Source organism: Nycticebus coucang, chromosome 12, assembly GCF_027406575.1.
Source record: "Nycticebus coucang isolate mNycCou1 chromosome 12, mNycCou1.pri, whole genome shotgun sequence".
In the NCBI taxonomy this organism is placed as follows: domain Eukaryota; kingdom Metazoa; phylum Chordata; class Mammalia; order Primates; family Lorisidae; genus Nycticebus; species Nycticebus coucang.
In genome coordinates, this window is record NC_069791.1 from 47,753,730 (window position 1) to 47,781,255 (window position 27,526).

At 42.5% G+C, this 27,526-nt stretch overlaps 1 protein-coding gene across 5 annotated transcripts in view; it reads right to left on the minus strand.

Moving 5' to 3' along the window:
- The window catches only part of ETV6 (ETS variant transcription factor 6), a 247,878-nt gene that overhangs the window by 22,294 nt on the left and 198,058 nt on the right, over positions 1–27,526 (minus strand). For all 5 annotated transcript variants that reach the window (XM_053555453.1, XM_053555449.1, XM_053555454.1 and 2 more), the window contains 2 exons: positions 24,833–24,967; positions 9,624–10,169 (listed from right to left, as the gene is read on the minus strand). In XM_053555453.1, the coding sequence (XP_053411428.1) occupies positions 9,624–10,169; positions 24,833–24,967 (681 nt within the window). The remainder of the gene's footprint in view (positions 1–9,623; positions 10,170–24,832; positions 24,968–27,526) is intronic.

Genomic DNA, 27,526 nt, shown 5'->3' on the forward strand with positions numbered 1-27,526 from the left:
CTGAGCTGTGGTTTAATGTTCTAGTTTTTGTCCTACTATCATATGGCAGTTAAATTTAAATTTTCCATGGTCCCTTTCAACTGGAAAACATCTGACAAAACCAAATACTGTCACGTAAAATGCCAGGGAATTAGGAGGAACAAAGGTGGTTTGTGTACAACCCCTCTCCTATCTCCCTCCAGGGTTACAGTCATCTTCACTGCAAACAGGCTGAAGACACTTACACATTCTTCTGGATTGGGAATGTGATTCCTACTATGTTCATCTTAATAAAATCGAGCAAAGAAAAAACCACCTGCTTGCCTTCCGTCATTCAGTATAACGACATTTTTCCCATGTGAAGGGGAGTGATGTCCTGGCAGTCCTCTCAGTTATAGGTGGAAGGCACTTTACTCAGTGGCCCTCCATGGAGCTAAAACTTGAAGGGATGGTTCTGCCTTCTGCATCTACATACAGGCTATGTTGTTTCTGTCATTTCTTTTAGTGTCATGGAACCTCTACCTCTCATAAAACGATGAGAGAGATAAACCAGCCACATAAGTTTGTCAGAGGCATCACACTGGGATCTAGAGGGTTATCTACCCTTCAGATGGCGAAGGAAGGGCACGGCTTCCAGGAGAACAGATTTTACCTGTGAGCTTCAAGAACATTTGGATCTTACAAGCATTTTCTTTTCATAAATGCGAAAATAACCCCAAACAAGCTGCCAGTGGATCATTCTAAATGATATTTAATCCAGCAAAGCCAACTTTAGCTGAGTAATAAAAACATGTTGACACTTAAGACACACGAATTACTCTGTCACTGACAGAGGTAGCAACAGGAATTCTGTGGCATAAAGCAGTTGTTTCAATCTCAGAGCATTAAGTGGGTTTTACAACACTATTGACTGTTTTACTTCTTTGGTTAAAATTATGTCCAAATGATGAAAATAAATGCCTGACTACACAACATGTTTTTTTCTTTTTTAAATAACTGAAGTTCAAGCAATGAGAGTTATTTTTGTTTTTAATATTTATATTAAATAAAAGGCAGCTCCCCTTTTGTTCCCTAGATCTTTTGGAGGGTGTTACATTGGTCCACCTGGAATTTTTCAATTTTGTCTAAATCCATTTCTGTGCAGATATAATGTTCTTATAGCATCAGTGAAAATGCTTAATACTACATAATAAAACCCACCAAATTCTGTAAATAAGAGTTCATCTCACTTCAAAACAAACATGCATGTGTAAAAATTATTTTTGGATTACAAGGTATCCCCATTTAAATGTGTTTCTCTTAAACTTAAGGCCTTCTTCTGTATCAAGGCATGTGGAATTTTAAAGAAACTTCCATTATTTGGATTGTCTCTTCCATGAGAAATTTATGAAAGGTTTTAGTGCAAGTATAGTGCAATTTTCCAATTGTAGAAAGCTTGCTCTCTCTCTCTGTGGGTACGGTGCCCTGGGTATCCATAGCTAAAAGGCATTGTACACCAAAAAAAAAAAAAAAAATCTCTTCTTGTGGTTAAGAAGAAATATTTTCACTCCCGCGTCTGTCTCCTACCAGAGATTCATTGTATTAACTCATTGAGCAGAGATTGTAAAAAGATGGGCAATTTACACATAAGCAACATGGTTCCTAAAGAAAAGAAAAACATGCCAGACAAAACTGATGTTTAAAAAAATCTGAGTAGGCAGGTCAAGTTATTGACAAAGGGAATGTTTAATGATGGTGGTTAATTTAAATTCCAGGAAAGCTTCTAAGAAAGTCATCTTATGTTGTTTTAACTGCCCCAGTGGACTTTTAAATGAAGGTCTGTAAAACAAATGTTCCACAAGTATAATTACCAATGGGGAAGAGGCTGAGTGTCCCTGTTAAATTTATTCATTTTTAGGTAATACATTTTAAAAAATTTATCTCAAGTTCAGCAATAAAATAGGTAAAGGAAGATACTAAATGAAAAGTTGCTACTATGTTTTGTAGCAGGGATTCTAAAGTACGGACAATTCTGCTGCTCACCTGGGGGCATTTGGCAATAACCAGAGCAGTCTAGAATGGAGGGTGCTGCTGGTATCAAGTGCATAGAGGCTGGGAATGCTGCTAAATATAACACACAGAACAACACTTTACAACAAAGAACTAATTGGCCCAAATGTCAAGAGTGCTGAGGTTGAGAAACCCTGCGTATGGAAATACGGTTTTAGCATTCAGGAGGCCATCTGCTGCTTAGCCTTTTTTTCTTCCTTATTCTAGATTGGCTATTACCTAGAAAGTTGGTGAGTCCGGTGCAGCCAGCTCTGTGCTGATATGCAGAGGTGTGTTTACAATGGGCAACTAACTGCTTGTGGTTTGCTGTGGCGTAGGAAAACAGAAACCATATGTGCACCGTGGCATGCTGGGGGAGGGAGAAACGGAGGCAAAAAATACAAATCTATGCTTCCTGGCTTCATGGGGAGGGGGAACCACAGCTGCAAATGAGGGAGGACCTTTTCACCTCTGATTATTACATAAGGTGCAGAGAAGGCTGGAAAACACAGCTAGTATCTGAAACGCACGCCATTCGGCTGAGACTCAGCCGGCAGCTGGGACCTAACAACACCCAGCTTCTGCTTTGCTCAGATGTTGGTGCAGCCCGGGAGCCCACACCCAGGGACTGCGGAGTGTGGACACTGTATTCCAGTGAAGTGTACCCATAATCAAACTGGAATTTCCAGTCTCTCAGGTCCCTTCTATTATTTTCCACCCAGCCACTGTGCTGCTGTTGTTTTATCTTTCAGAAACATTGTCCTGAAACTAATTTTTCTTTTAGGGCCCTTTAATTTCTCAGTCATTCACACTGAAAATTAAACGCAGAACTCAGCCACTTGGAATACTCTTGCTGGGGTGACAGATCCATCTCTCCCTAAGGCCCATCAGGCTCCAGTCACCATCTCATTCGTCCCCTGCAAATATGGAGCAGGCAAAGCCTCTGTGGAGGAGCCGCACAGGGGCAAATCTGCAAGGAAAGGATGCCCTGGTGGCCCTGAGGGTGCACCATACACAGGCCTGGGGCAGCTGTGTTGGCTATTCCCATGGCTCTCCCGTCGGTCCCACTCAGATCTCTAGGGTGGCAGCTCTGCAGTGAGGCAGAGTAGGGAAACTAACATTTAGTAATTAACCTAACTGTGCTACATTACATATTCACATGTCTCATTAACAGTCAAAAGTGCTCAGAAATGAATTCTGTTATTCTCATTTCTTTTTTTGAGACGAGTCTCATTCTGTTGCCTAGCAAGAATGCCGTGGCATTGGCCTGGCTCACGGCAACCTCTAACTCCTGGGTTCCAGTGAGCCTCCTGCCTCAGCCTCCCAGAGTGCTAGGATTACAGCGTGAGCCTACCATCCTCATTATTATGGATAAGGAAATGAGGCCTCGGGGACATTACCAGCACCTCTCCTTGGGAGACAAGAACTGGATTTCAACCTTGCTGATTCCACAGTCCAAGCTTTTGTCACAGGCCCATTCTGCTTCCCTAGGGACGGTTGGGAGCTCTAGAGGGTCCCAGGCTACAGGGGTTCTGCAGAAGGTTATCTCCCTGAGATAGTGCTGGAGGAAGTGGCTCTTTCAGCTCTTACTAAAGAACTGAATCCTTTTGGCTTATGGAGTCATCCCATAAGCTTTTCTTTTCTTTCCTACAAACAGACATTTACACACCTGTGTGCAAAGGTTAACACAAGTCTGCACAGTCTCCATGCCTTACCACGGAGGCCCAGAGATGAGACTTTCCCCCATCACTGCCATCCCAGTCCCTTTAGACTTTTCCTGTATGGTGTCTTTAGCCTTCAAGCCTGCTCCTGAGGCTCATTTACAAAAAATTAAAGAAAAGAAAAAGTCCAGGTGTGTCGCTAGCAACTAATTCACAGTAGCACTGAATACTGCTAGGCAGGAAGTAGAGACAGAAGGGGTCAGAATGCAGAGTGGCTGCACCGGTCCCTGAGGACAAGCCTCAAACTGCCTCCCCTGGTTTCATGCTGGTTTTTTCTTCATCTCACTTGAGAGGAGAGGCTTCCAGAACTGAGTCTGTCTCTCTACACAAGGGCTGTCCAGGAAGTATCTGGCCCTTGTTAATACTATTTTTCATGTCACACGGTTGGATACTCTGGATAGCCTTCGTATAACTCACCCAAATCAAGAAACTACACCATTTTTTGTCAGGTGACAAATAAGCAATACAAGGGACTCAATGTCTCCCGGATTCAAATCTGTTTCTGTTAAGGATGTAATCCTGATAGACAATACACATTTTTTTTTTTAAAGTCCCCAAAGGCTGTCTTTAAGAAACTGAAGGATTGCTGGGAAGTGTCTAAGCAGATTGAGGTTAGAAGGAAAGACACGCTGGGAGGGAGCGCCATGTCTCACCAGCTGCAGGACTGAGACTCCATCTACCAACGACATCCTCACACACGGTAAAGTTTACGTTTATGAAGAGACCGGAGGCTTCAGCAAAAGTTATGAGATAAACACAAAAAAGGAAATACTATTTGGGTGTGTCATGGACTTTGAACAATTGAATCTGTATAGACTTCTAAAGTCCTCAATTTTGTGTAGCAAATGAGGGACCATGACAACTCTCAGTTTACTAACAAATCTTCCTCAGCAGATTTTTGGATTAAGGCCAAGGAAGGGACAAGCAGACCAGGAAATCTGGTAACTCAGGTTTTAATGGAATTAAATAACTTTATTTAAGAGGAAACAAAATGACTTAAAGCATACTCTTTTAAGATTTAGCTGTCTCTAATTAAAACTGAAGTAGGAGCTTAGTTTGACAGCATGGAGCAAGGGGGATATTGCCTATGTCAGCAGAGACAAAATTTGGCATTTAGAGACGCTGTACCTCTGTCTCCTAAAATGATAGCTGGCATATAGTGAATCAGTGATAATGTCTGAATACATCAATGAGTAACTACATAATTCGAATGTGCAAAGAAACCATTTCTTTCATTTAGCAGCTGTATTTTATTCCTGTAGTTGTAACTATTCTGGATTCACCTGCAGGTGTAGCCTGCAGTCCAGAATCTGTCTACTCTCTTGTGTCTTTGTTAGACAAGCATGCCCTGTCATCTAGAGCGCAAGTAATTCCTCAGGAGCAGGAGTGTTCTCTACATTTGCATCCTACATTATCCCTATGATTCCAAGCACAGTGACCACCTGAGAAAGCGGTGCCGTAGAGCAGAGGGCATCATGCTTTTTCTGCAAAGGGACAATCAGGAAATATATTGGGCTCTGCTGGCTGTGCTGTTTCTGTAACTCCTCAGCTCTGCCTTTGCAGCATGAAAACACAGGCAGACGATACTAATTTTCACAAGCATGCTCTCCGAGAAGGGTGGGGGGCCCTGCTGCCTCACGGCCCGGTCTCCACAACTAAATGGTTGCGGCTAATTTCCAGTAAAACTTGATTTATGAAAACAGGTGGTAGGTAGATTCGGCCTATGGGCTGTAGTTTCCAATCTCTACTCTAGGGTCCCAGGCTAGGAGGAAACAAGCGTTTTGGGAAGAACCCTAAACAGAAGCTGTGGGCTGGACTCTTGATGTATCTGAATCTCAGTTCCTTCATCTGTAAAGACCTTTCTGGCTTTGAAATCATTCAGTCCTAAAGAGGAATTTTAGCACATACTGGAAACGTGACTCATGGCATCACTGGAAGATACCTCATCAGCCTATAGGTGCCTGCAGCCAAAACACTCTGGCTATGAAACACATAGTGGGATACAGGCCAGTAAGACTTCTGTAGGTAAAGTTTTGGAAGACTGACAGATGCTTCCCATTATCCACCCCCACCCCCCACCCACCACTCCCCACTAATCCTTTCCTGTAGATAATAAAATATAAAACCAGAAAGAAGCAACTTGCTCATTGTTTCATATGCCATCGGCAAGTCAATAAAAAATAGAACCTACAGATCTTGTCTCACTGTCCTGTGTTAAACTCTCCCATAAATGCCATTCCAACCTGTTAAAACTCTTAATAGCAGTCCTCCATGCTTTGAAAAGTGACACCTTTAAAAATAAGCTGCATGTTATATTTAAACAGAGCTCATTTGTGGTTTGTCTTTAAACTGTCAGCCACCTACTGAATTTCCTTTATTGATTATCTTAGTTTTTCCATTTGGTAAATACCTAAACTATTAAAACACTGCACGTAATCTTTTAATTATATGATACAATTTCATAGATATTAAAAAGTTCAAAGAAAGAATTTATGAAAAATGATAGATTTTTAAATTGATCTAGATAGACCTGAACTCTTATTTATATTTATATTTTCTAGAAAAAATATACATATACTGAGCTTTATCTTTACTTTCGCCTGGAATTTTCCTCTCTCTGGAATGAGCTCTTCCTTTCTAATCTCCAAGAATTCATCGAAGTGCAGCTAAAGGCAGCCCTTCACATGACTTTCTCTCACATCCCTTCTCTGCTCCTACACGACTTAATAGGAACCCTTCTAAGACGCATATCCTGTGCCTTACTTTTAGAGCTGTGCTCAACTCTTTTCATGAAAAAGATTGTGTCTTATACCTCCTTGAACTCGCTGCCACCTTAAACAGTACAGTGGGGTAAGACACAGAAGGTGACCAGGTGGACGTGAGCCAACCATCTGTGAATGGTAAGAATTTGGGGTTGTTTAATGACCCACATTCACGCATAGCGTTTCCCTCCCCTACAGTTACGGTGCTCACCAGTGTGGCATTTGGTATCTTCATTTCTTTCTGTACTGTGCTCATTCAAAAAGCTTTAAGGAACTAAGTTTTTTCATTGAACAGCTGCCTTATAGAGACTCAAAGGCTTTTTATGACTGTTCAGTAATGACAGAACTTTTCATTGTACGTAGGAATTGTCCAATGAATTTGATCTCCAATAAAGAGAGTCAATTTTTCAAGGATCTGAGTAGTACAGAAAGATAACTGAAAGGGTAGGCTAGAGAGAAAGGGTTATCCCAAAAGAAATAAAGTTGCTTAGAGCTTTGACGAGTTCACTTCAGAGGTTTAAGAGTCAAGGGTCAGATGGCAGACTTACAGAGCTCCGAGAAACTGGAAGGGGACCATCCTGTCTTACCCTGGAGAAAAACACCACCTTTCAGTTAAATGTGTTAACCTCGGATTGGGTTAAATTAGTTAACACATACATTTCGAGATTTAAAAACTTTTGGATATGTTATTCTAATAAGCATTAATAATTAGTTTTAAGAAACTGTCAGACTGAAGGAGTTAATGCATTCCCCTAAAGATCTGGGCTCTGTGGTTATTTCACACAAATATTCTGACTTCCTAGAACTGTCACGAAAAGCAGAGATTCCCCTGTTTTGTGTGCTCTCAAGAGAGGGCATCTGTGGACATCAAGGCTCAGTGGAATACTATACCCAAGTGATAAACCTGCATCCATCATCAAATGACACTGATGTTTAAGAATAAGATTTATAAAAAGTAGTTAATTTTATAAGACTAATATTTTGAAATTTACAAAGCCACTAAACAAGGAAAAAATAACACCTCAAGTCTAAACAATTGATATATTGATTGCATGATGGGCTTATCTTAGATTCTCAAGAAGTCTGTGGTGAAGACAGCGTCACAGAGGAGGTGAGTAGACAGACCTTACAAGAAAGCCAGGCCCACATGGGCAGCAGTAAGGACAGCAGGCATGGGGTCAGGAGGCACTGTCCTACAGAGCCTGGACACCTACCTGACCTTGGACATAAGACTTTGCCTCTACGGGCCTCAGTTTCTTCTGTGGTTTCCTCTGTACAAATGAACCTTCCATGTAAAATGAACACGGCAGAATTAATGCCTCAAGGAGTTGCCCTGAGACTTACAAACAAGCAGAAGGATCTGCAAAACATCAAGTATTACCATTCACACCACGCAAGGCACGAGACAGGAAGGGTACATATGGACAAGTGTTTTGCCTGCAAAGTACAAGACGGGTCATTTTTAGCACTCACAGAAACACACTGACCCCATCCTCTTTCTCTAATTATCTAAGGGAGAATTTACATGTTTTGCCTAAGCTCTTTGCTTCTTTATCCCTGGTTCTTTGTTCCTTAGAATATTTTTCCTTTTATTACTAAAACAATCTCATGTATATGTAAAAGTAGAGACAATAACATGATCCCCTAGGCACCCAGCACCCAGCTATAATATAGAGCCATCAGCTCGTTCATAACTAACTTCATGTTAGTAGTTTTGCCCTGCTCAACCCAACCCTACAGGATTCAGTTTGAATGGAATATCAAACATCTATCCTTTTATTTTTCATAGTGTTTTAAATACACAACTCATTTATATGCCATCTCATTTTCTTTACATTCTGATGTAAATTATAACAATAAAATTTGAGGCAACAATTGAGGAGCTGGTGGGGCCAGCTAGAAACAAATTATTTAAACTTAAAAAAAAGATAGCGCATCAAGGCAGAGGTCAAGTAGGCTTGTGGGAGTACCTGTTGTTATGTTGCTGTGAGTGTGGCTGTATCCTGCTGGTCAGCTGGAATTGTCCTCGGCCATCAGCTCAGGGAGGAAGGGATATTTCTCATATTTCTCTGAATGGGTTTGTCCTCGCCTACCTCCAGACCTCCCTTACCTCTACCTCCAGGCCTCCCTTCCATTACGGAAAGCACAATCATTTCACTTTCACCTATGCAAAGGTTTCTTTGGTTCCTCCAGTCAAAATGCACCTTCCTTCTGCATAGTTTTCACAGCACTTTACGACTCTGGCACACAGTAGGTGCTCAATGAATGCTTGTGCATTCAGTGAGTGGGACATAAGTCTTATTTCATTCTGCTTTCTATCATATTGGTCTCTCCCTCTAAATTCTAAATTCCTTGAGGAAGAAGGTAGTATGTGCTACATTAGCTCTGTATCCCTACTCCTGATGCATTATTCTGCACACAGTAGGTGTTCAACAATGTCTCATGAGTGGACAGATGCAGCAAAAGAGCTAACCTTGTCAAATGGTTAGAGGATCGAGCTTCTGAAGACAGACATCATGTGAATTATGGGCAGACCAGCAAACAGACCCTAGTCTGGCCACATGTAAGCAAATTTGGGCTTGTCATCATAAAAGGAAAAGAACTCAGGGGTGGTTTCCCCTGTCCGAATGACCCAGCAACATCTGCCTCCAACCCCATAATCCTGTTTTCCTCTCCTACCCACTTCCACGGTGAAGGCTGCAGTGAGTTACTGCCCATAGGATGGAATTACAGGCCCGCATCTGAGACAAAGCTTCTTTATGCTGTGTCTGGTCATTAATTAGCTGCTGGAAACTTTAGGACAGGGCTGTTAGCATGCTCATAAACCTTTTATCTTAAATGTTTTCGCTTAGCCTTGATTCTGATGTGACTCTCCTTGTAAGCTGGACGTAGGACATTTGTTTCTTAACATTTCTGAGGCTCATTAACTACTCCATCCCTGCGGCTCATTAACCAAGCCATTAGGGATTTTGCCTCATTCAGGCAGAAGCCTCTGCTTGCCCTCTCAGAGCCTTGGAGGGCAACTAATTGGGAGTGGTCTGAGGCCAGCTGCAAGGCTCTGAGGGGAGGGCAGGGCTCTGTCAGGCCTCGTCTGTGCTGGCATGGCAGTGCAGGGGACAGACAGCTCACTCACCTGCTATCCTCCCAATGGGCATGGCGTGCTCTTCAGGCGGAGAGACGGAGACCATGATGTGGTTCACATAAGCCATGTCTTCCCGATGAGACAGGTTGATGGGCTTCCCTTCCCTGTGTAGCCCGTCCTCGGAGATCCTGGACTGTTTGAAATCCATGGAGTGCCGGGGGTTCAGGATCAGGGGGTGCATGATGGGGCTGGGCATCAGCTGGATCACGCGGGTGTTCTCCTGCCGGGGGCTAGATGGCTTCGGGTGGGGGTCGGAGGATGGTGGGCAGTGATTATTCTCCATGGGAGACACTGAGAGGGGGTAGGGCTCCTGGTGGTTGTTCTCCTGGTGCAGCCTCGGTCCCTGGGCCCTCTCAGCTGGGGAGAGGCGGCGCATCATGTTGTCCAGAGGGGACCGGAGAGGCCGCTGCTCAGGGTCGGGAGATGGCCGGTGGTTGGCAGTGATGGGAGACCGAGAGCGGTGCAACAGTTCAATGGTGGGAGGGTTATGGTGCACATTCTCCACGGAGGGCCTGGGGGTCCTCTGGATGCAGTTCTCTGTGGAAAAAAGACAATCACAGACCCCAGTGAACTGGCAGGATAGGGACCTCATTGCCACTGTAAAGGCAGTGAACAGCAGAGCTGGCACCTGAGCATAAAACACCTTTCTCCCCAGGAGGTAGAAAAAATTAAAGTGCACATACTTGATATTATTTTTCTACTACTGGATGAGCTAAGGGTATCTATGAGCATTCCATTAACACCTGTCGACGGCTTATAAATACAATGAAACCAAACTTCCGTTCTTTTTCTCACTTAATTCTTCTATTTGGTTTTCAGAGATGGAAGAGTTTTTAGGGGTTTCTTTCTAGACAATTTAATTGATTTATATTCTCATAACAACATTATCATATTTCATACCTCCATGAGTAGTTGGTATTAAAGATAACACTAATACCCTGTTTCCTCGAAAATAAGACATCCTCCGAAAATAAGAGCTAGCGCATCTTTGGGAGCATACCTTAAAATAAGACCCTGTCTTATTTTCGGGGAAACAGGGTAGCATAAGTAACAATCATTAATGGATTTTACTGTTAAAAACTTACAGCTCTCTAAAGAGGAGCTACTATCATCATCCCTACATTACAGATAATAAAACCGAGACATTCAGCAATTTACCAAAATCTACAAGCCAATGCAGGGATTACAGAACTAGCCTCTGGTCAGATTCTAGAACCTGTGTATTCATTACAGTATCTGTCACTTTGCAACATAGAAACTGGGACATAACATCACAGCAAAACCTGGTCTAAGCATAAACAGTGGTGCCAACTTACAGAATGACAATCTTGTACCTCAAGGAATTTTTAGTAATAATTTTTCCTGAGTGCACAGACTGCACGAATGCTCAGAGACAGGTGGAGGTAAGGAGCAGGATAGATAGACACCCCTGTCAAGACCTCTACCCCCTCCCACTGGAATTCTCCAGCTGGTGACATCTGAGCAAGGGCAATATCAGATGTGTTTACAGCTCAGCAATACAAGTAGCTCTGGGGGTTGGGTTGAGGGATGGACCAGCACACATGTGGCTCCAGAAGTCCCTGCTGAGGTTCAGAACAACAGAGATCTGCCCATGAAAATAGAGTTTTGGATAGGGCCTTACATCTATTTCAATGAGGTTTTTCTGGCCACATCTGTTGCCAGAGCTGTCTCGCCAAAAGGATATGTGCTCACTGGTCCCTGTTCTGGTTAAAGACTTGTCTGAGGTTGTAAATAAAGTCAGTCAAGGTTCAGTAGCTCAGTGACTAGCGTGCCAGTCACATACACCGAGGCTGGCGGGTTCAAGCCTGGCTCTGGTCCGCGAAACAACAATGACAACTGCAACCAAAAAATAGCCGGGCGTTGTGGCAGGCGCCTGTAGTCCTAGCTACTTGGGAGGCTGAGGCAAGGGAATCGCTTAAGCCAGAGAGTTTGAGGTTGCTGTGAGCTGTGGTGCCAGGGCACTCTACCAAGGGCAACACAGTGAGACTCTATCTCAATAAAAAAAAAAAAAAAAGCAAGTCAAAGATACGAACTTTGTCTATTAAGACAAAATCTATAAGAAAAATACATAAGGGGGATCTGGGGGATCTGATAGGACCATTTACCAGAGACAGAGGTACTGGTGTCTTCAAGTTTTAAACAGGGTTAAGAAGAAAATGGGGAGTTTTTAAAAGTTTTACTAGATCTTACCTATCACATGAGACGTTGAACAAAACGAACATTGTTCATGTTCATGATATTGTTCATGATATTGTTCATCTCCTTAAAGGCAACAGGCTTATTTTGTGACTATCATATAATTTGCTCCCATAAATTTAAAAGTGCTTATCATTAGACTAACTATCAATAGGAGACTGATTTCATAAATTAAAGTTACCTTTAAATAATGGAGTACTATGCAACTGCAAAAAAGGAATAAGGAGAATCTCAAAATTCTGCTAAGGACTGGAATCCAGGCCTTATGGTTAGATGAGAAAAGCAAAATGAAGTATTTATGATCTGCTACCCATTATCTGAAAAAGGACAGGGGGGGATTCTAGTTCCAATAATGGCAGAGTAGCTTGTATTAGCTTTTCTGCAGATAGAAATTATAGAATCTGGTAAAACGGAGTAGAAGTTGTTGTAAGTTGACTACCCACAGGACTTCAACAGATCAGTTAACATACAGAGGTGGTCAACATAAGGAACTAGGCCTTCTGTACTGAAATGTATGTGTGGTGCATGGCCAGTCTACGAAAATTAGGCCAATTTAAGGAGGTGGTCAATGTAGGGAGGTGGTCAACTACGGAAATTCTATTGTATTATAAAAACTATTCAAAGGTATTAGAGAGTTGGCAAAAGCACACAAAAACTGAAAGGGGATTTTACTCTTGGAAGAACTTACCTACACAGAGTGAGATACATATTTATACAGCTTCCCTCACAAAAGGGTACTCTCCAGTCCAAAGCACAGGACAAAGTTAGATGATGAACAGTGGCTTCCTTGAGATGTTAGAAGATACAGTAGATAGCTGTCAGAACGGCAGGAATTTGAGGAAGCAAATCCCATAAAGGTGGAAGCTTCAGAGGATTTAGTGACTAAATTGGCAGGTAAAAGTTCCCTCAAATTCCTGCCTGACTCCTGAACAGCACAAGTGCAGGGGAGACTCCAAGTTCAAGGAAAAGCCATAGCTGGATGATCAAAAGATTATCAGCAGAAACCTCAGCTGCTGGGTACTGCAGTAGAGACAGAGTCCAGAATTTGAGTCTCATCAGGCTGGAAGGCTCTGTGAATACCTTAGGCTGTTCATTACCCCAGAATGGTCACATCTTCAGAATTAAAAATCTATGTCAGGATAAAGGAATGTGGCTAAGGGAACAAGACAAAACTGAAACAGATCTGACCTAATGAAATGTAAAACTAAGCCTCCACAAATTCAAAGTGACTGGCTAGTAACTTAACTGCCTGATAGAACAAAAATCAACGCTCTTCAGAGGATAGAAACATAATCCAAAGTGTCTATAATATATTATCTATCATACTCAGTATCTAATAAACGTTTTCTAGATATGAGAGGAAAGAGAAAAATGTGACCCATAATCAAAAGGAAAGGCAATCAACAGAAACAGACCCTGAGATGCTGAAATTAGCAAACAAGGATTTTACAGAAGCTATTATAAGTTCAAGCCCTTAAAGGAAATGATGGTCATGAGTGATGACAGATTGACACTGTCAAAAGAGAAATAAAAATTATTAGAAAACAGAATAAAGATTCTATACATGAAAAGTATAATTATGAAATGAAAGATTGGCCTGGATAGACTTAATAGGAGATTGAAGATAGGAGAAGAAAAGGTCAGTAAATTTGAAGACAGATCAATAAAAATTAAATCCAAATAAATCCTCAGTGACCTGTGGAACCCTATCAAATGGTCTAATACACATGTAATTGGAGTCCAAGAAAAAGAATATATAAAGAATGGGGGGGGGGTGAGGGAGAAATAATGGCCAGATTGTCCACAAATTTGGCAATAACAACAAATTTAAAGACTCAAGAAGCTCAAGCAAGATACATACAATGAAAATCACACTGGTGCACGTCATAATTAAACTGTTGAGAACCAAAGATAAAACCTTGACAGCAACCAGAGGAAGAAAAGACATGTATAGGGGAAAAGTTATACTAATACTATGTTTCACTTCTTCTTTTCTTTTTTTTCCCTTTTTTAAAATTTTTATTAAATCATAGCTGTGTACATTAATATGATCATGGGGCACTACACTTGGTTCATAGATTGTTTGACACATTTTCATCACACTAGTTAACATAGCTTTCATAGCATTTTCTTAGTTATTTTGCTGAGACCTTAAACAATGCAAACACACACACACACACAGAGGTAGGGATGGGAACCTACACACTGAGAGATGCTTAAGAGACACATCAACCATTTGCAATGTACAGACCCTTACTTGAATTTCAAGTTGTAAAAAACATTTATAAGATAATTGGTAAAATGTGAACACAAGTAGTTTCCATGATTATGATTGTGTAAACAGTCTCTTTCTTTTCAGACCTATATTGACATATTTACAGATGAGATAAATGACGTATCTGAGATTTGATTTAAAAGAATCTGGGTTGGTGAAGGAGAGAGCGGATGGAACACAGAGAAAGAAGACTGAGCATGAGTTAATCATTAAAACTGGTGATGGTACATGGTGGTTCACGATACGATTCTACTTCTACATAGACTTGATAGTTCCCATTATAAAAAGTGTTTAATCAACCTTGCAAGGATGCACATTGGAATGACAAGCACCAACTTCCTCACATCGTCCCAAATGCACACAGATAATGACAGGGTACTGACTAGAACAACCTGCAACCTTTTGGGGAGGAGAGTTTTCTTTTCATAGCTAATGTGGATCTCAATTCTGCTGCCTATAAAAATGAATTTATCTTTTGTCCCGGGTTCACTTTTCATTTGTCATGGACTATGATCATCGTAAGCAATGATTCAAGATGGTTTCATTTTGAACTTTCATATATTTTCTTCCAAAGGCCATTTACTAAATGTCTCTCTTTACTTAAAAGCTTATTAAGGTTTAAAAATACTTAAGAATGATGAAAACCATGTATCGAAAAATCCTATTTCCTAAATCCATTTCCCGTCTTATAAATTTCAAAACGGACACAGGCGTTAGTAACCTGGTTACCTGCAGGCTTTCTTTGATGTGCAGGCTTCCAGGCTCGGTGTGTGGGTGTGCACTCAGGGCCAGCTTTAGGAAGTCTGGGAGGACTATGAGAGGAAGAACTTTCATGCCAAGGGTTAAAGAGGAACTGATGTAATGTCCTGGAGAGATTTCACTGTCCATTCCTGCCCAGATCTTTCGGAACAATGCAGGAGGGTGACACTGCTCTGGATAATCCCACTCAGATTTTACTTTTGAGTCAGGATCCAGGCTGAACAGCCCTTAAGAGGAACTTGATTTATTTATTTCTCTGCAGACACCACTTAAAGAGGAAGTACTTGATGAAGCTGATAACATTAATGGAAGAGAACTGGATCTGAGGGTATTTAATTCCAGGCTCCTGGTGGTCTGGGCACAACCACTGTCAAGGCTGAAAGGCCTGCAACGAGACCTTCCAAGCTTTGTTTCAATTTGCAAAGCAGCGCCCACGTCTGGCGTGGGCTATGACGTTCCTACCCTGCTGCCTGCTGCCTCTGTTATTATAAGTTGGCAGGAGGGTATGGAAACTTACGAGACCAGAGCCGGCAGGCAGAGAAGCTCCGGACACAGGAAATGCACTGAGCGGACAGTGGGTGCATTAAATCCCCCAGATGTAGGAGTCTTCTGTCTAAAACAAGAAGATTTTTTTGGTCTGGCCTTGTTGTCTGGGTTTGCTCTTGGTGGTTTGCCCAGCTGGAAAACTGGGAAATTATCCACATTGCCCTCATTCTGAAGGTCTTGATAGGGGAGGGAAATATACAGGGAAGAAGGAAAAGCCACACATAATTAGTCAGTGTGGGCAGAGAAAGACGGGAGGAAGATAGACCACAGACTGGTTGGGAACTGTCACAAAAGTGTTTTCTTATCCTCAAATTTTCTCTTTGAAGACCTTTGTTGGACACAAATAATCCCTTCTTCTTACTACCAAACAGCCCAGAACAAATCAGGACTTTAAATGTGAGGTGCATATTTAAAAAAAAGGTTTGATTTCTCTTCTTTCCTTGTACTTATTAGAAATGTTTTTCTACTTAACATTCATCTAAATTCAACCCAATTTAATCATGTTATAAATAATGAATACCCAGTGAAACTCTGAAAAAACAAAAAACACAAACCTGTCTTTGGAGGAAGTCATGGGTTTTAATTGGGAAGTTTCCAGGGAAGAGAACAGGCTAAGATCAAGTTTGGATCTCACATGCCAGGATCACATTTCCACCATCACGCTTTCCCGGAGGCCCCCGGATGAGAGAGCCGTCAGTTGGGAAGATGCAAACCTACAGGCCACATAGGTTAACTCTCACACCAAGGCCCACTGTGGTTCACATCCTTTCAGGAGGGACCACATTTCAACACAGTTTGGGAAAAAATTAGTGGCAACTATGAATGATATAAAGAGCTACACAAAAGTTAAAGGCTCTAAGTCTTGAAGTGGAATTCAAAATATATTTTGTATACACACTCAAATTTTTTAACCCACATCATGAATTGAATTGTGTTTGCCCCAAGAATGCGACCTTCTTTGGAAAGAGGATTCTCGTGGATGTAATCAGTTAAGATGAGGTCATTTTAACCATCCAATGCGACTGGTGGCTTTATAAAAAGCTGTTTCCGATATAAAGACAAGTGCACAGAAGAATGCCATGTGACGATGAAACCCTCCAAGCCAAGGGATGCCAAAGATTTCAAGCAAGCCCCTAGCAAGCAGGAGAAACGCGTGGGACACGTCCTCATTCACAGTCCTCAGGAGGAGCCAACTCTGGGGACGCCTTGACCTCAGACTTCCAACCTCTGAACTGTGTTCTCATAAATTTCCATAGTTTAAGCCACCCAGCTGGTGGTCCCATGTCACAGCAGCCCAGTGAACACGCCAGCCCTACTCCTTCCCTGTGGGTAAACTTCTGCGAGGTTTGGAGGCCTTCCACGGACCCTATGCAGTCTGTTCATCTCAACAAGGTGGCATCATCCCTGAATTCCCTTTAGGGCCGGAGAAGGGAAGTGCCCTAGTTTGGGGTGGGTGATTCATGTATGTCTGAGGTCACCAACAATAAACCCTATGTAAGCTCCTAGAATTTTATAAGCATTTGATGAAAGGAGCTAAGAGAAACAAAATGGGTAACTTGTAGTATTCTGAGGTGTAACCTTCATTACTAGGTGCCAGGCAGGACTGCCTCCAAACAGGTGACCTTTACCAGTGGGTCGGCACAGAGAGTGTGTGCAAATCTGCAGATACAGAAGGCTTGCTTCTCCTGGCTGGGGAAGTCCTACTATTCCCAGGCAGTGTAGGGGAGTCTCTGTCCTCTCAATAAAGCAGCACAAAAGAAGTGAACAAAGAAATCAAGGGACTGGGCCGGGCACAGGGCTCAGGGCTGTAATCCTAACACTTTGGGAAGCTGAGGCAGGTAGATTGCTTGTTTGAGCTCAGGAGTTCAAGATCAGCCCGAGCAAGACCCTATCTGTATTAAAAATAGAAAAACTAGCTGAGCATTGTGGTGGGTGCCTGTAGTCCTAGCTAGGAGGCTGAGGCAAGAGGATTACTCATGCCCAAGAGTTTGAGTTTGCTATGAGCTAGGATGCCATGCACTTTACCTAGGGTAATAGAGTGAGACTCTGTCTAAAAAAAAAAAAAAAAAGAAATCAAGGGATTGGATTACCAATGAGCCAATTAGACCTGTCGGGGTAAACCTCTCAATCATTTATAGGGACTGGTGACACAGTGGCACGAAGAAGCTGAGGAGTCCTGAGATGGGAAAAGAGCAAGATAACCCCTTCACTGAAGGGCTCCTTTTATGGAACAAACCAAACTCCCCCTCCCTCCCTTATCTCAAAGGGGTCAGGTGGCCTTTCCCTAGGGGTAGAAGGAAGTTTCTCAGAGACTTCCTGCCTATCTTGGGAAAGTTATTCATGCAGGTTAGGGATCTCCTGCCTCTGAAACTTCTGGCTGAAGAAAGCAAACTAGTCCTAGGGCTAAAAGTAGGCTTCAGGTCACTTGAGGAGGCAGGGAGGGTGTCGGGGCCCCCAGTAAACCCAGACAAGGTGCAAAGTAGCCCTTTACAATCTAGTGCCTTCCATATTTGCCACAGCAAACAAATGCTGCCACAGGGGCAAGGTCAGGAGGTCAAAGGTCATACTGCCTTGGGCCCTGAAATACAGGAAACAAACCCAGAAACAAAAAGGACCTGCAGAAGAGTGACGTGAGGCCAAGTGTTAAGTGGTGCCTGGAGGCTCCCTGCCAGGTAGACTAGGAAGTCGAGGTCTGGGCCTGATCTAGTGGGATGTCTTAGTACCTGCTACCAGATTCGAGAATCATAATCTAAAAAGGACTACAAACAGGTTAATCTTCTAGTTCTCTGGTGTGATAGGCGACAGCCAGACGATTACTGCAAAGGTTCCGAATGGGTCGTGGAAGACCGACCATGTGCCAGGTAATGTAAAATGCAAGCAGTGCTCATTTCAGAACAGGCTGTGTTCTGAAACTGAGACCGGCACTTCAAAAGTATTTTCCCATAGAAATTACAGTGCAGATGGTGCCCGGTTAATCCATGAAGGTGTTCTAGGATAATGGTGTGGGAGGCGACAGGCCTTTTCTACATGATGCACAAATCTGGTGTTTGCACAAAGTGCCTGCAGTTGCAGTGATAAGAATGGTTAAGCAAACGGGCATGGGAAGTAAGGACAAAACCAAGCACCGCACAGCCATGTCGACATACTGAACACTACTGAACAGCACGCTTAAAAATGTTACTTGTATCTGATGCTAATTAAAAATTTACAAAAAAGGGGGGGGGGGAACCTAACCAAAGAAGGGGAAGAAATATTGAACAATTTTACAATGAGTAACATTTACCGAGTGCTTGCTATCTACTGGTGCTATTTTAAGGGCCTTTTCCATACTAATTAATTTCTTTTCTTCCATCAACCCTATGAGATAGGCATTGTTGTCTTCCTTCTTTTAAGATGGAGACTGAGACACACTGAAGTAATTTACCTAAAGTCACAAGGCTAGTAAACTGAGGAGCTGGGATTTGAACCCAGGCGTCTGGGTCCACAGCGTATACGTATGCTGTTACACTGTCTGCCTGCCATGTATGATATGCCTAAAATGTGTAGCAAAGACGGCAACCCCCAGTTGATGACGTCCTTGACACTTCATCCTTAACATCATCCCTGTAAGACTAGAGAATCGGGGTGGTTTATACCCCAACCAGGGAGAGGATGTGACTTGAGCAGCTAAAATTTCTATCTCTTTGGTTGCCAAATCAGCAGCTGTAACCAGGGGCCGGCTTTCTAGGGGTGACCTACCCTGAGGAGCCGTTCCCAGGAGGGTGACAGCCAGGGCTTCTGTTCTCAGAAGCCAGCGCCAGACTCGGAACCCGCCTTTCTGACAGGATGGGAGACTTCCCTCATGCTAATCCTGAGAGAGCCAGTCATCTGTAAGGGTTAATTTAGTCCAATGTAGTATGAGTGTTTAATATCATGAACCACAGATATACTTCAGGGTCTCCTAAGTGATCTTTTGACTTTCTTTGTTCAAATTTAGTAGTAACACAGAACCAACACTGGCATCTGCCACACTGTACCTCAGTCAGGTGACCTGCAAATTGCCTGGGCGTCCTCATCTCCACGACGTCTACTCAACGTCCAGTCACTCACCCTACTTTCTGGCACTTATACAACAAAAATTTATAACAATGTTATTTTGGTCTGTTTATTCACGCTGCAATGAAAGGAACACAGGCACTGGAGTCAGTCCCAACTGGTACTTTATTGCTCTTAACATTTATTTCCTCATCTATGAAGCGGGGAAAATAATATCACTTTTTTGAATAGGGTGGTTATGAAGATTAAATGATTTGAATGTTTTAAGAGTTTAGAACAGAGCTTAGCACACAACAAGGACTCGATAAATGTTAGCTATTATTTTGTTGTTACGAAGTGAATTCATATACCTCATCTTCTTTAATTGTCTCATTAAAATTGTATATGATTTCCTTCCTCCAAAGTAGTCTTTGGGCACTTGGGTTTGGTGATGGTGGTGGGGTAGGTGGGAGGGGTAATATTCCCCTCAGTAAAGCAATCACAGAAATAAAACTTCTGTGGGTTAGCATGAAACACACCCCACCCTCCCCGCTTCCCACAAAGAAATGATTTCTCTTTACTATCTGGGCCATCCCCATGTGTTAGATGTAAGGAAAATTGAGATAATAGTATTTCCATGCTTAAAATTTCTCATCACCACTTTGCACTTCATGATAAAGAGCTGCCCGAAAGCAGAGCTACCACCTTAACCCTTTCTAATCCCATGTCAGATCTCATCCAACATGATTTTTTTATAAACAAAAATAAATAAAAACACGTTAATTATTTTATGTAACTACCGATAGATAATAAAATCATCAGGTGAGTTTCGTATTTGTTTTTCTCTCTTAAAACTGTAGGATAATTACAAGTAATCCAGCAACCTCTTTCCCGCACCAAATAAATAAGAGCTGGGGAGTATGCGGGTGGCAGAAAAATTGGATTGGGAAGGGTTAAAACTGCATCTCCTGCTATAGAAACAATCAAAGTACTGCACGTGTCAATAGTCTCAAATTAAAGTGATTAAAAATCTCTCTGATGGGGCACCAGAAGGGGTAGGACTGAAAAGCTGACATTAAGGAAGGGTCCCCCAAAGGGGTGGTGGGATGAGAAAGTGCTTGTTCCTTCTGACTACAGGTTGTGGCACAGTAAAGTTTGACAGGGTGACTCTGTCCAGCTGCCCTGTTCAGAGATTTTAGCTGAGGAGGGAAGCTTATTTTATATTGTCCAACATGCTTTTAGGGAAACACTATTCAAGTAGTTCCAACATCAAAGGACCAGTGGCAACCGAGTATTATTTTGGGGACAAAGCCTTTCTTTGGAAAGGAGCTAAAATCAGTTCCTTTTAGCTCCACAGGACCTAAAAGAAACTGATTTTAGAACCTAAGTTATCAAAAGAAGTCGCCAGTACAACTGCACGTGACAAAACAAATTTATTTTGTTGTCATTTGCTGGTCTGATATTTCCAAAGATAATCTGCTTTTTGGTTTTCATGAAAGAAGTAGTGTCATTACTCATTTTGCCTCCTTTCTACATAACTACCTACCTCCCAGTTAAGTCGTATTACGCAGATAGTATGAGTCATAATAGTCAGAAAAAAGAACTCTGCTTACACTGAGCTTTTCATCATGAAACGAATGAAGGACGCTACTCCTTGGTTTAACTATTGAGAGGGGCGATGTTATCAGACATTCTTGATAGATTAGACAAATGAAGACAGAAAGGATTTCCTCCTATGTCTGGGCAACACAAGGCAGGACCCTGTTATGATTTTCTGGATTTTAGATGCCCAAGACCCTGAGGGTACAGAATGTGTCTTATTTGTCTTCATATCACCCAGGGAGACTCAGGAACTCTGGACATAACACGCGGGTCTGAGAGTTGTAGATGGCTTAGAGACCATTCAGTCTAAACCACCATCTCACTACTGGGAACCTGAGCCAGAGACACAAGAGACTTTGCCCTCATGATTTGTTCCAGCAGAATGGAGGATTAGAAACTGGTTTCCTGGCTTCCAGATTCCATCCTTTAAAAAACTTGTTATACACATAAACACTCCTCTCCTCCCAGTCTATCTGGGAGGGCTCTGATCCATACCTGTTGTCCTGGCTTACTTATACATGGAGTGCTGTGTCATTGCCATGAGTGTCTTCATATAAATGAGAAATTTTATGGTTAACCTAATTATAGAACATCATCTTCTCTTCCCATAATCAATTAATAAGGGAGTGAAAAATGCTGATTTTCCTAGATGTAGGGGGTAATCTGGGAACTGCTTTGCTGCATGACACGATCTCAGAATACAGTACTTACAAAGAATGTTGACAAAAGAAAGTTTGAATAAGTGCTATCCTCCTCCCCTCCTTTAAGAGAACAGAGGGAACAGAGGGAACCTCTGTGCTAACATCACTGCTACAAGGCTATTCCAGAGGAAGATGTGAGTTCACTGTAAGATATAAGAGGATATCTGTGGACAACTGGCGCTTGATTGAGCAAGACACATTGTATTGTGGCATAAATTCCTATCATGAAATTATGAATGTCTGAACTGTTAAGCTAGTGGCTGTCATTGGGTGAAGTCAACAAGGAGGTTGAATGAAGCCTTGTGTCTACACTTGACTCTCAGACCTCACCAGGCTGTTTATTAGTGGAGTCAGGCCGTGATCTATCTATCTATCTATCTATCTATCTATCTATCTATCTATCTATCTATCTATCTATCTATCTATCTATGTCAGGTTTATAGCAATGTGAATTGTCTTGGGCCAGCATACTTTGAGATGGTACCATATATTCAGTAATGTAAACTAAGTCATTGAGGAAATAATATTTGATAAACATAATTTCACAGACATTTTTTTTTCAGGACCAGATCTTTCAGTATATTAACATGTCCACATCAATTGTCTGTTATCTTTTAATTCATTTTTTTCTTTCTGGTGGTAAAGGGAAAGAGGGAGGAGGTGGCTGGAGGTAGGGAACTTGTACTGACCCATGCACCTGTCTGCTTGGTATCTTTGTCATGAAGGGCACTCATGTATACCTGGAAGCAGGAAGGTAGGGGGGCAGCCTCTGTGCCTGAATGGTTATTCTCACTGGATTCTACCTGACAAAGACTCATACTCTCCTTCTTACTGTGTGTTCCTGTCCCTCTGAGAGCCTGCACCATACTTGAATAGAAAGAGGAGGACATGTAGTCTCTGATCTTGCTTCCTAGACATTAGCTTAAGTAATGGTCTCTAAGAATGCGCTATTTTAAGAGCTATATCTAAGGCCGCGCTAATTGGTCTGCGGGGTGATGATGGGACAGTGCCCTCAAACCTTGGCCTCATTCTCTTACCTACTGAGCTTACCACCAATGACATCGTGACACCTAAGAGCAAACTCATGACAGCATATGCTGTGGCACATCTGTATTTGGATTGAGAGCAGCTCTCTACATTTCTCTATTGATGAGCTCCTGCAAATGAGAACACCACTACATACTGACGTATGAGTCAAATCAGGGCAAGGGGAAAGGAGGAAGGATTGGGAGGAGCTGAGACTGTAAGTCTCCATTCACATTCAGGGATACTTGTTTTTTTTTTTTCAATAATGAGAGAAAGAGAGGTGGGGGGGAAACTCATCAAACATCCTTTGTATCTGGAAGGCAGGCCGGGTAATCTATTTCTTGCCTTAATGTCAAGCTTCAGTAAACCCACCTCTTCCTCTCCGGAGTGGCTGCTGGCTATTATGCAAGCCGGAAATGTACATGGCAGGAAGAGCTAAAGAACTGAAAACTGAATCGGGGGAGGAGGGCAGCTGCTAAAGTTAGCAAAGGTAAAGCCAGGGGAGAAAAGGATGAGAGGAAGGCAAGGGGCACACACAAAATGCTCCTTTACCTCCACCACGGAAGTGAGAGGGGCTGAGAAATGCTTTGCTAGCCTGGAGTCAGGTTCTCTTTTGTGAAGTGTTTGGAAAACAGAAAACATCTCATTTTTTAAATTTGCCAACAACAAAACAAAAACATTAGTCCTGCTCCAGGGGATGATCCATCAATTTAAAGAAGTGCCCCAAGGCATCAGAGCTTTAATCCTCTAGTAATCTGAGTACAGGTGAAAACTTACTAGTGCGTGTAACATCTGTTGTGTGACTGATTTGGGCAGGAGGCTGTGGACATCCTGACCCTCAGAGGCACAATCCAGCAGGGAATGCTGCTATATACCAGGCTGTGCAGTAGAATAGCATTCAGAGTAAGACTTCCATACCAACCATCTACTTTGAGACTATGTCCAGGGCCTAAATTCAGGATAGCTTGGGGGTTGGCTGGTTGTTTATATATGTATGATTGATTATTAATTTATTTATGAGTGAATGAATGACGCCAGTCCGTGTTGCCCAGGCTGGAGTACAATGGCACGATCATAGCTCACTGCAACCTTGAACTCCTGGGTTCATGTGATCCTCCTAGCTCAGCCTCCCAAATAGAGGGGACTATAGGTATGTGCCACCACACCAAGATAATTCTTAAAAAAAATTTTTTTTTGAGATAAAGCCTCACTACGTTGCCCATGCTAGTCTTCAACTCCTGGCCTCAACCAATCCTCCCATCTTGGCTTCTCAAAGTGCTGGGATTACAGGCGTGAGCCACTGCACCAGCCTGGTCTTCTGTTTTCTATCAATGATGACTATTGACTCACAAAGGAAGAGGAGCAGCTAGGACATCTGGACTCAATGGCACACTGTGCATCCTGGAGCCAGCCTCCTTTGGTGTGTGATGAAGAAAGCTCCACCCAACACCTAGTTCACAGCGTGCGGGCTGTTTGCCTTTCTCCCAGTTTCTATTAACCCCTGCTCAAAAATCTTCAGTACCTCCTTATTACTTTCCTTTATATACCAGAAGTCAAAGTTCTTCACACTCTGGTTCCAAGCTAAGCTCCTTAGAATAGCTCTGTAATGGCAAACTACGGATGGAGGGCTTGCAGGGAGACATTTGTTTAATTCTTGCTTTTGGGAGCAGGTTCAAAATTGTTCATAATAAAAGAGTAGGGAGAGAGAAGGTAAGCTCTAGCACCCAAGTCACCTGTCACCTGACTGCTCCCTATTCCCTTGTGTCATTTTCTCTGCTGGAGTGTTCCCCAGGTCATCCGTGCTGATCAGAGTCCTGCTGTACTTTTACCTATACCCATCTCAGTGCTTCACTTACGGGCTGAGCTTCAGAGAACCAAGAGTGTATCTTACGCATCGAGGTATTTCCCCCAGTGTCTCATACATAGTAAGCAGCCAGTACGTGTTTGCTGAATGAAAAATGAATTTACACGCATAAGAACAGCTTAGCCTGTGAACAACTGAACCTCCTGGAGGCATCTAAACCTCAGGTAAGGAAACAGAGCCCCTTCCAAGCAAGTACCTTCTTCGTGGTTCTGATGCAGTATGACCTCTGGCTGGGTGTGTATAGAGTTTCCGGGGTGGAAGAATGGTGAGAAAAGAATCCGAGGTTTCCTCTGCTTCAGGATATGCTGAAGGAGTTCATAGAGCACATCTCCTGCAAAGGGAAAGGAAAAAGAAATAGGGAAGTGAGGACTTTTCTTTCTTTTTGAGATAGTTTCACTCTGTCGCTCAGGCTAGAACACTGTGGTATCATCCTGTAGCTCACAGCAACGTCAAACTCTTGGGCTCAAGAGCTCTTTTGCCTCAGCCTTCTATGCAGCTGTGACTACAGGCTCCTGCCATAACACTCAGCTAATTTTTCTATTTTTAATAGAGATGAGGTCTCACTCTTGCTCAGGCTGGTCTGCAACTTCTGAGCTTAGGCGATCCACCTACATTGGCCTCCTGGACAGTGAGGATTACAGGTATGAGCCACCTCGCCCAGCCGAAATGGCGATATTTTTTTCAACAACCATTTATCAAGCTTTAGCTGTGTGCCTGGCCTTGTTCTGAAGGTACCACGAGGAGCAAAACAGGTAGGCTCCCTGCCGTCAATGGAGCTCATGGCAACAGGATGGAGCACCCGAAACTCACAAGGTCAGAGCCTTGTGATTTTTTAAAAACAAAACCTTTTTGATTATTACAGTAATATACCAAAAGGTTTTTAAAATGTAGAAAACCAGAAGGAAAACAAAAATTACCTACAATCCCACTGCTGAGTTAAAGGAGCCCTGTTAACAGTATCTATAGCTATATAGTTTGAACCAGCTTTTCATAGTCCTAATATACTCTCTTACCTCCACATTAGGTTTTAAAGACTTCTCCACTTTACCAAACTGCTTTAGTGGCTGTATAATAATGACCTATCAGAGGCCTATACCAGCCTTTAGCGGAAATTTAAATTGTCCCTATTTATTGCTATTTTTGTGACGATATCCTTTTACATCTATCTTTGCTGTACTTTAGATTATTCAAATTAGAATTATGAAGTCATTAAGTATGAGCATTTTTAATGTTTAAACGACGACTCATAGATTCTTCATCGAAATCTTTCCTACAGAGAGAAATATGCCTTTTTAACCAACCCCAATCCCAGGCAGGAAAAGAATATTTATATAAAAAAAAAAAAAAAAAAAACATTCGCAAGTCCAGTTAGAGGTGCTAACTATTGGAGACGCTCTATAAGGAACCGGCATATTCTGGGAAGCTTCCCTCTTTTAAAAATACATATAGGCACAGTTCCAGGGTTCTATAATCTCTAGAAAATCATCTTGAGATGTCAGTCCCTAGCAGAGGATGGCTAGTGCTGGGTTGGGCAGAACTCTCAGTTCTGATATATTTGGTATTTGAAGTGTCCACTGAGTAGTTAATTAGCAAAAAAATTGTCATGGTCTTATCCCACCCCTTTGGCTCAAGTTCAAAATGCAAGTGAGTGCCTCAAAACCCATAGGGATGGGTGGTTAATCTTTAAAATATCACAGGCCTCTGACTGTCCCCCCACGCCCTTCTCCACACACAGATGTGCAGTCAACAGCGTACCAAACAATAGGCTTGTCTCTAATTTTAGCCATTTTTAACAGATAACGTTAATTAACAACTTTGTTTAGCTGCATATTTTGGGCTGTAGATATTGCTATATTATGTTTTCTTTCAAAATCAGCAGGAACTGGAGAAATGCTCCATATTAACTTCCTCCTTTCTGCAAACCTCCAGTCCTCTCCGGTTTGTACCAAATGAAGTTCCATGGATGTGCCACCCTAAGTGTTTCTTGAGGGAATCCTGTGTCTTTGACTTTGTTCCATCCTCTACCTTTGACATGTGGTTGCTACTGGAACACCTTTCTGCCACTAATATGATTAAATAAAGCTAAAGACTTCAAAGAGCTGTAGACACCATGTAGTTGGGTATTTTATTAAAAGGAGATGGGTGGGAAGATGCAGAGGTGTCCCGGACCAGACTTTTCAAAACATTATATTTAAGGTAGAAGCATGGCCCATGTGACTGCATTTGTGAGCTGGGAACAGCTTTGGAATTCACTGAATCCAAACCTAGTAGTCATGGTGATGCCTCTGATGAGGCGGGATACGGAGCCTGAAATACAGTCCTATTTTAATGATCCATATTTTAATCTCATACAAAAATAAGTCCCTAATCAACACTTTGTTTCTTTTGCTTTAGTGTAATGTCTTCCTGAACTTTTCCTGATTTACCCGGCCTCACGCTCACTGGGTTTTATCCTGTGGGTTTGATCAATGCTTTATTTCGGTAGTTTGCAGAACAGAAAATGAAAACATTAAAAAAATGTGTTCCTGATGATTACTATTACTAAAAAAAAAAAAAGAGATCAGTAATTAGCACATCCATCTTGGAAGGAAGGCCAGGAAATATAAATTTAGTGTCTGGGGGTTGGGGGAGGCGTGGGCAGGCTGATGTGGCAGCGGGGACCACAGACGCTGCCTGGGTCGGAGTCCCAGCTCCTCTGCACCAGGTGACCTTGAGCAAGTCCCTGAACTTCTCTGCAAAATGCAAACAACAGCATGGAGCAGGGTGGGTGTACCTGCTGCTCCCTGGCCCCTGCCTGGAGAAACTCCCTGGTGGGGCCGCAACAACAAAGGCCAGACAGTGGGCAGGGAGCTTTCCTTCCTGTGTTTTCATCCTTCCATGTACTTAGAGA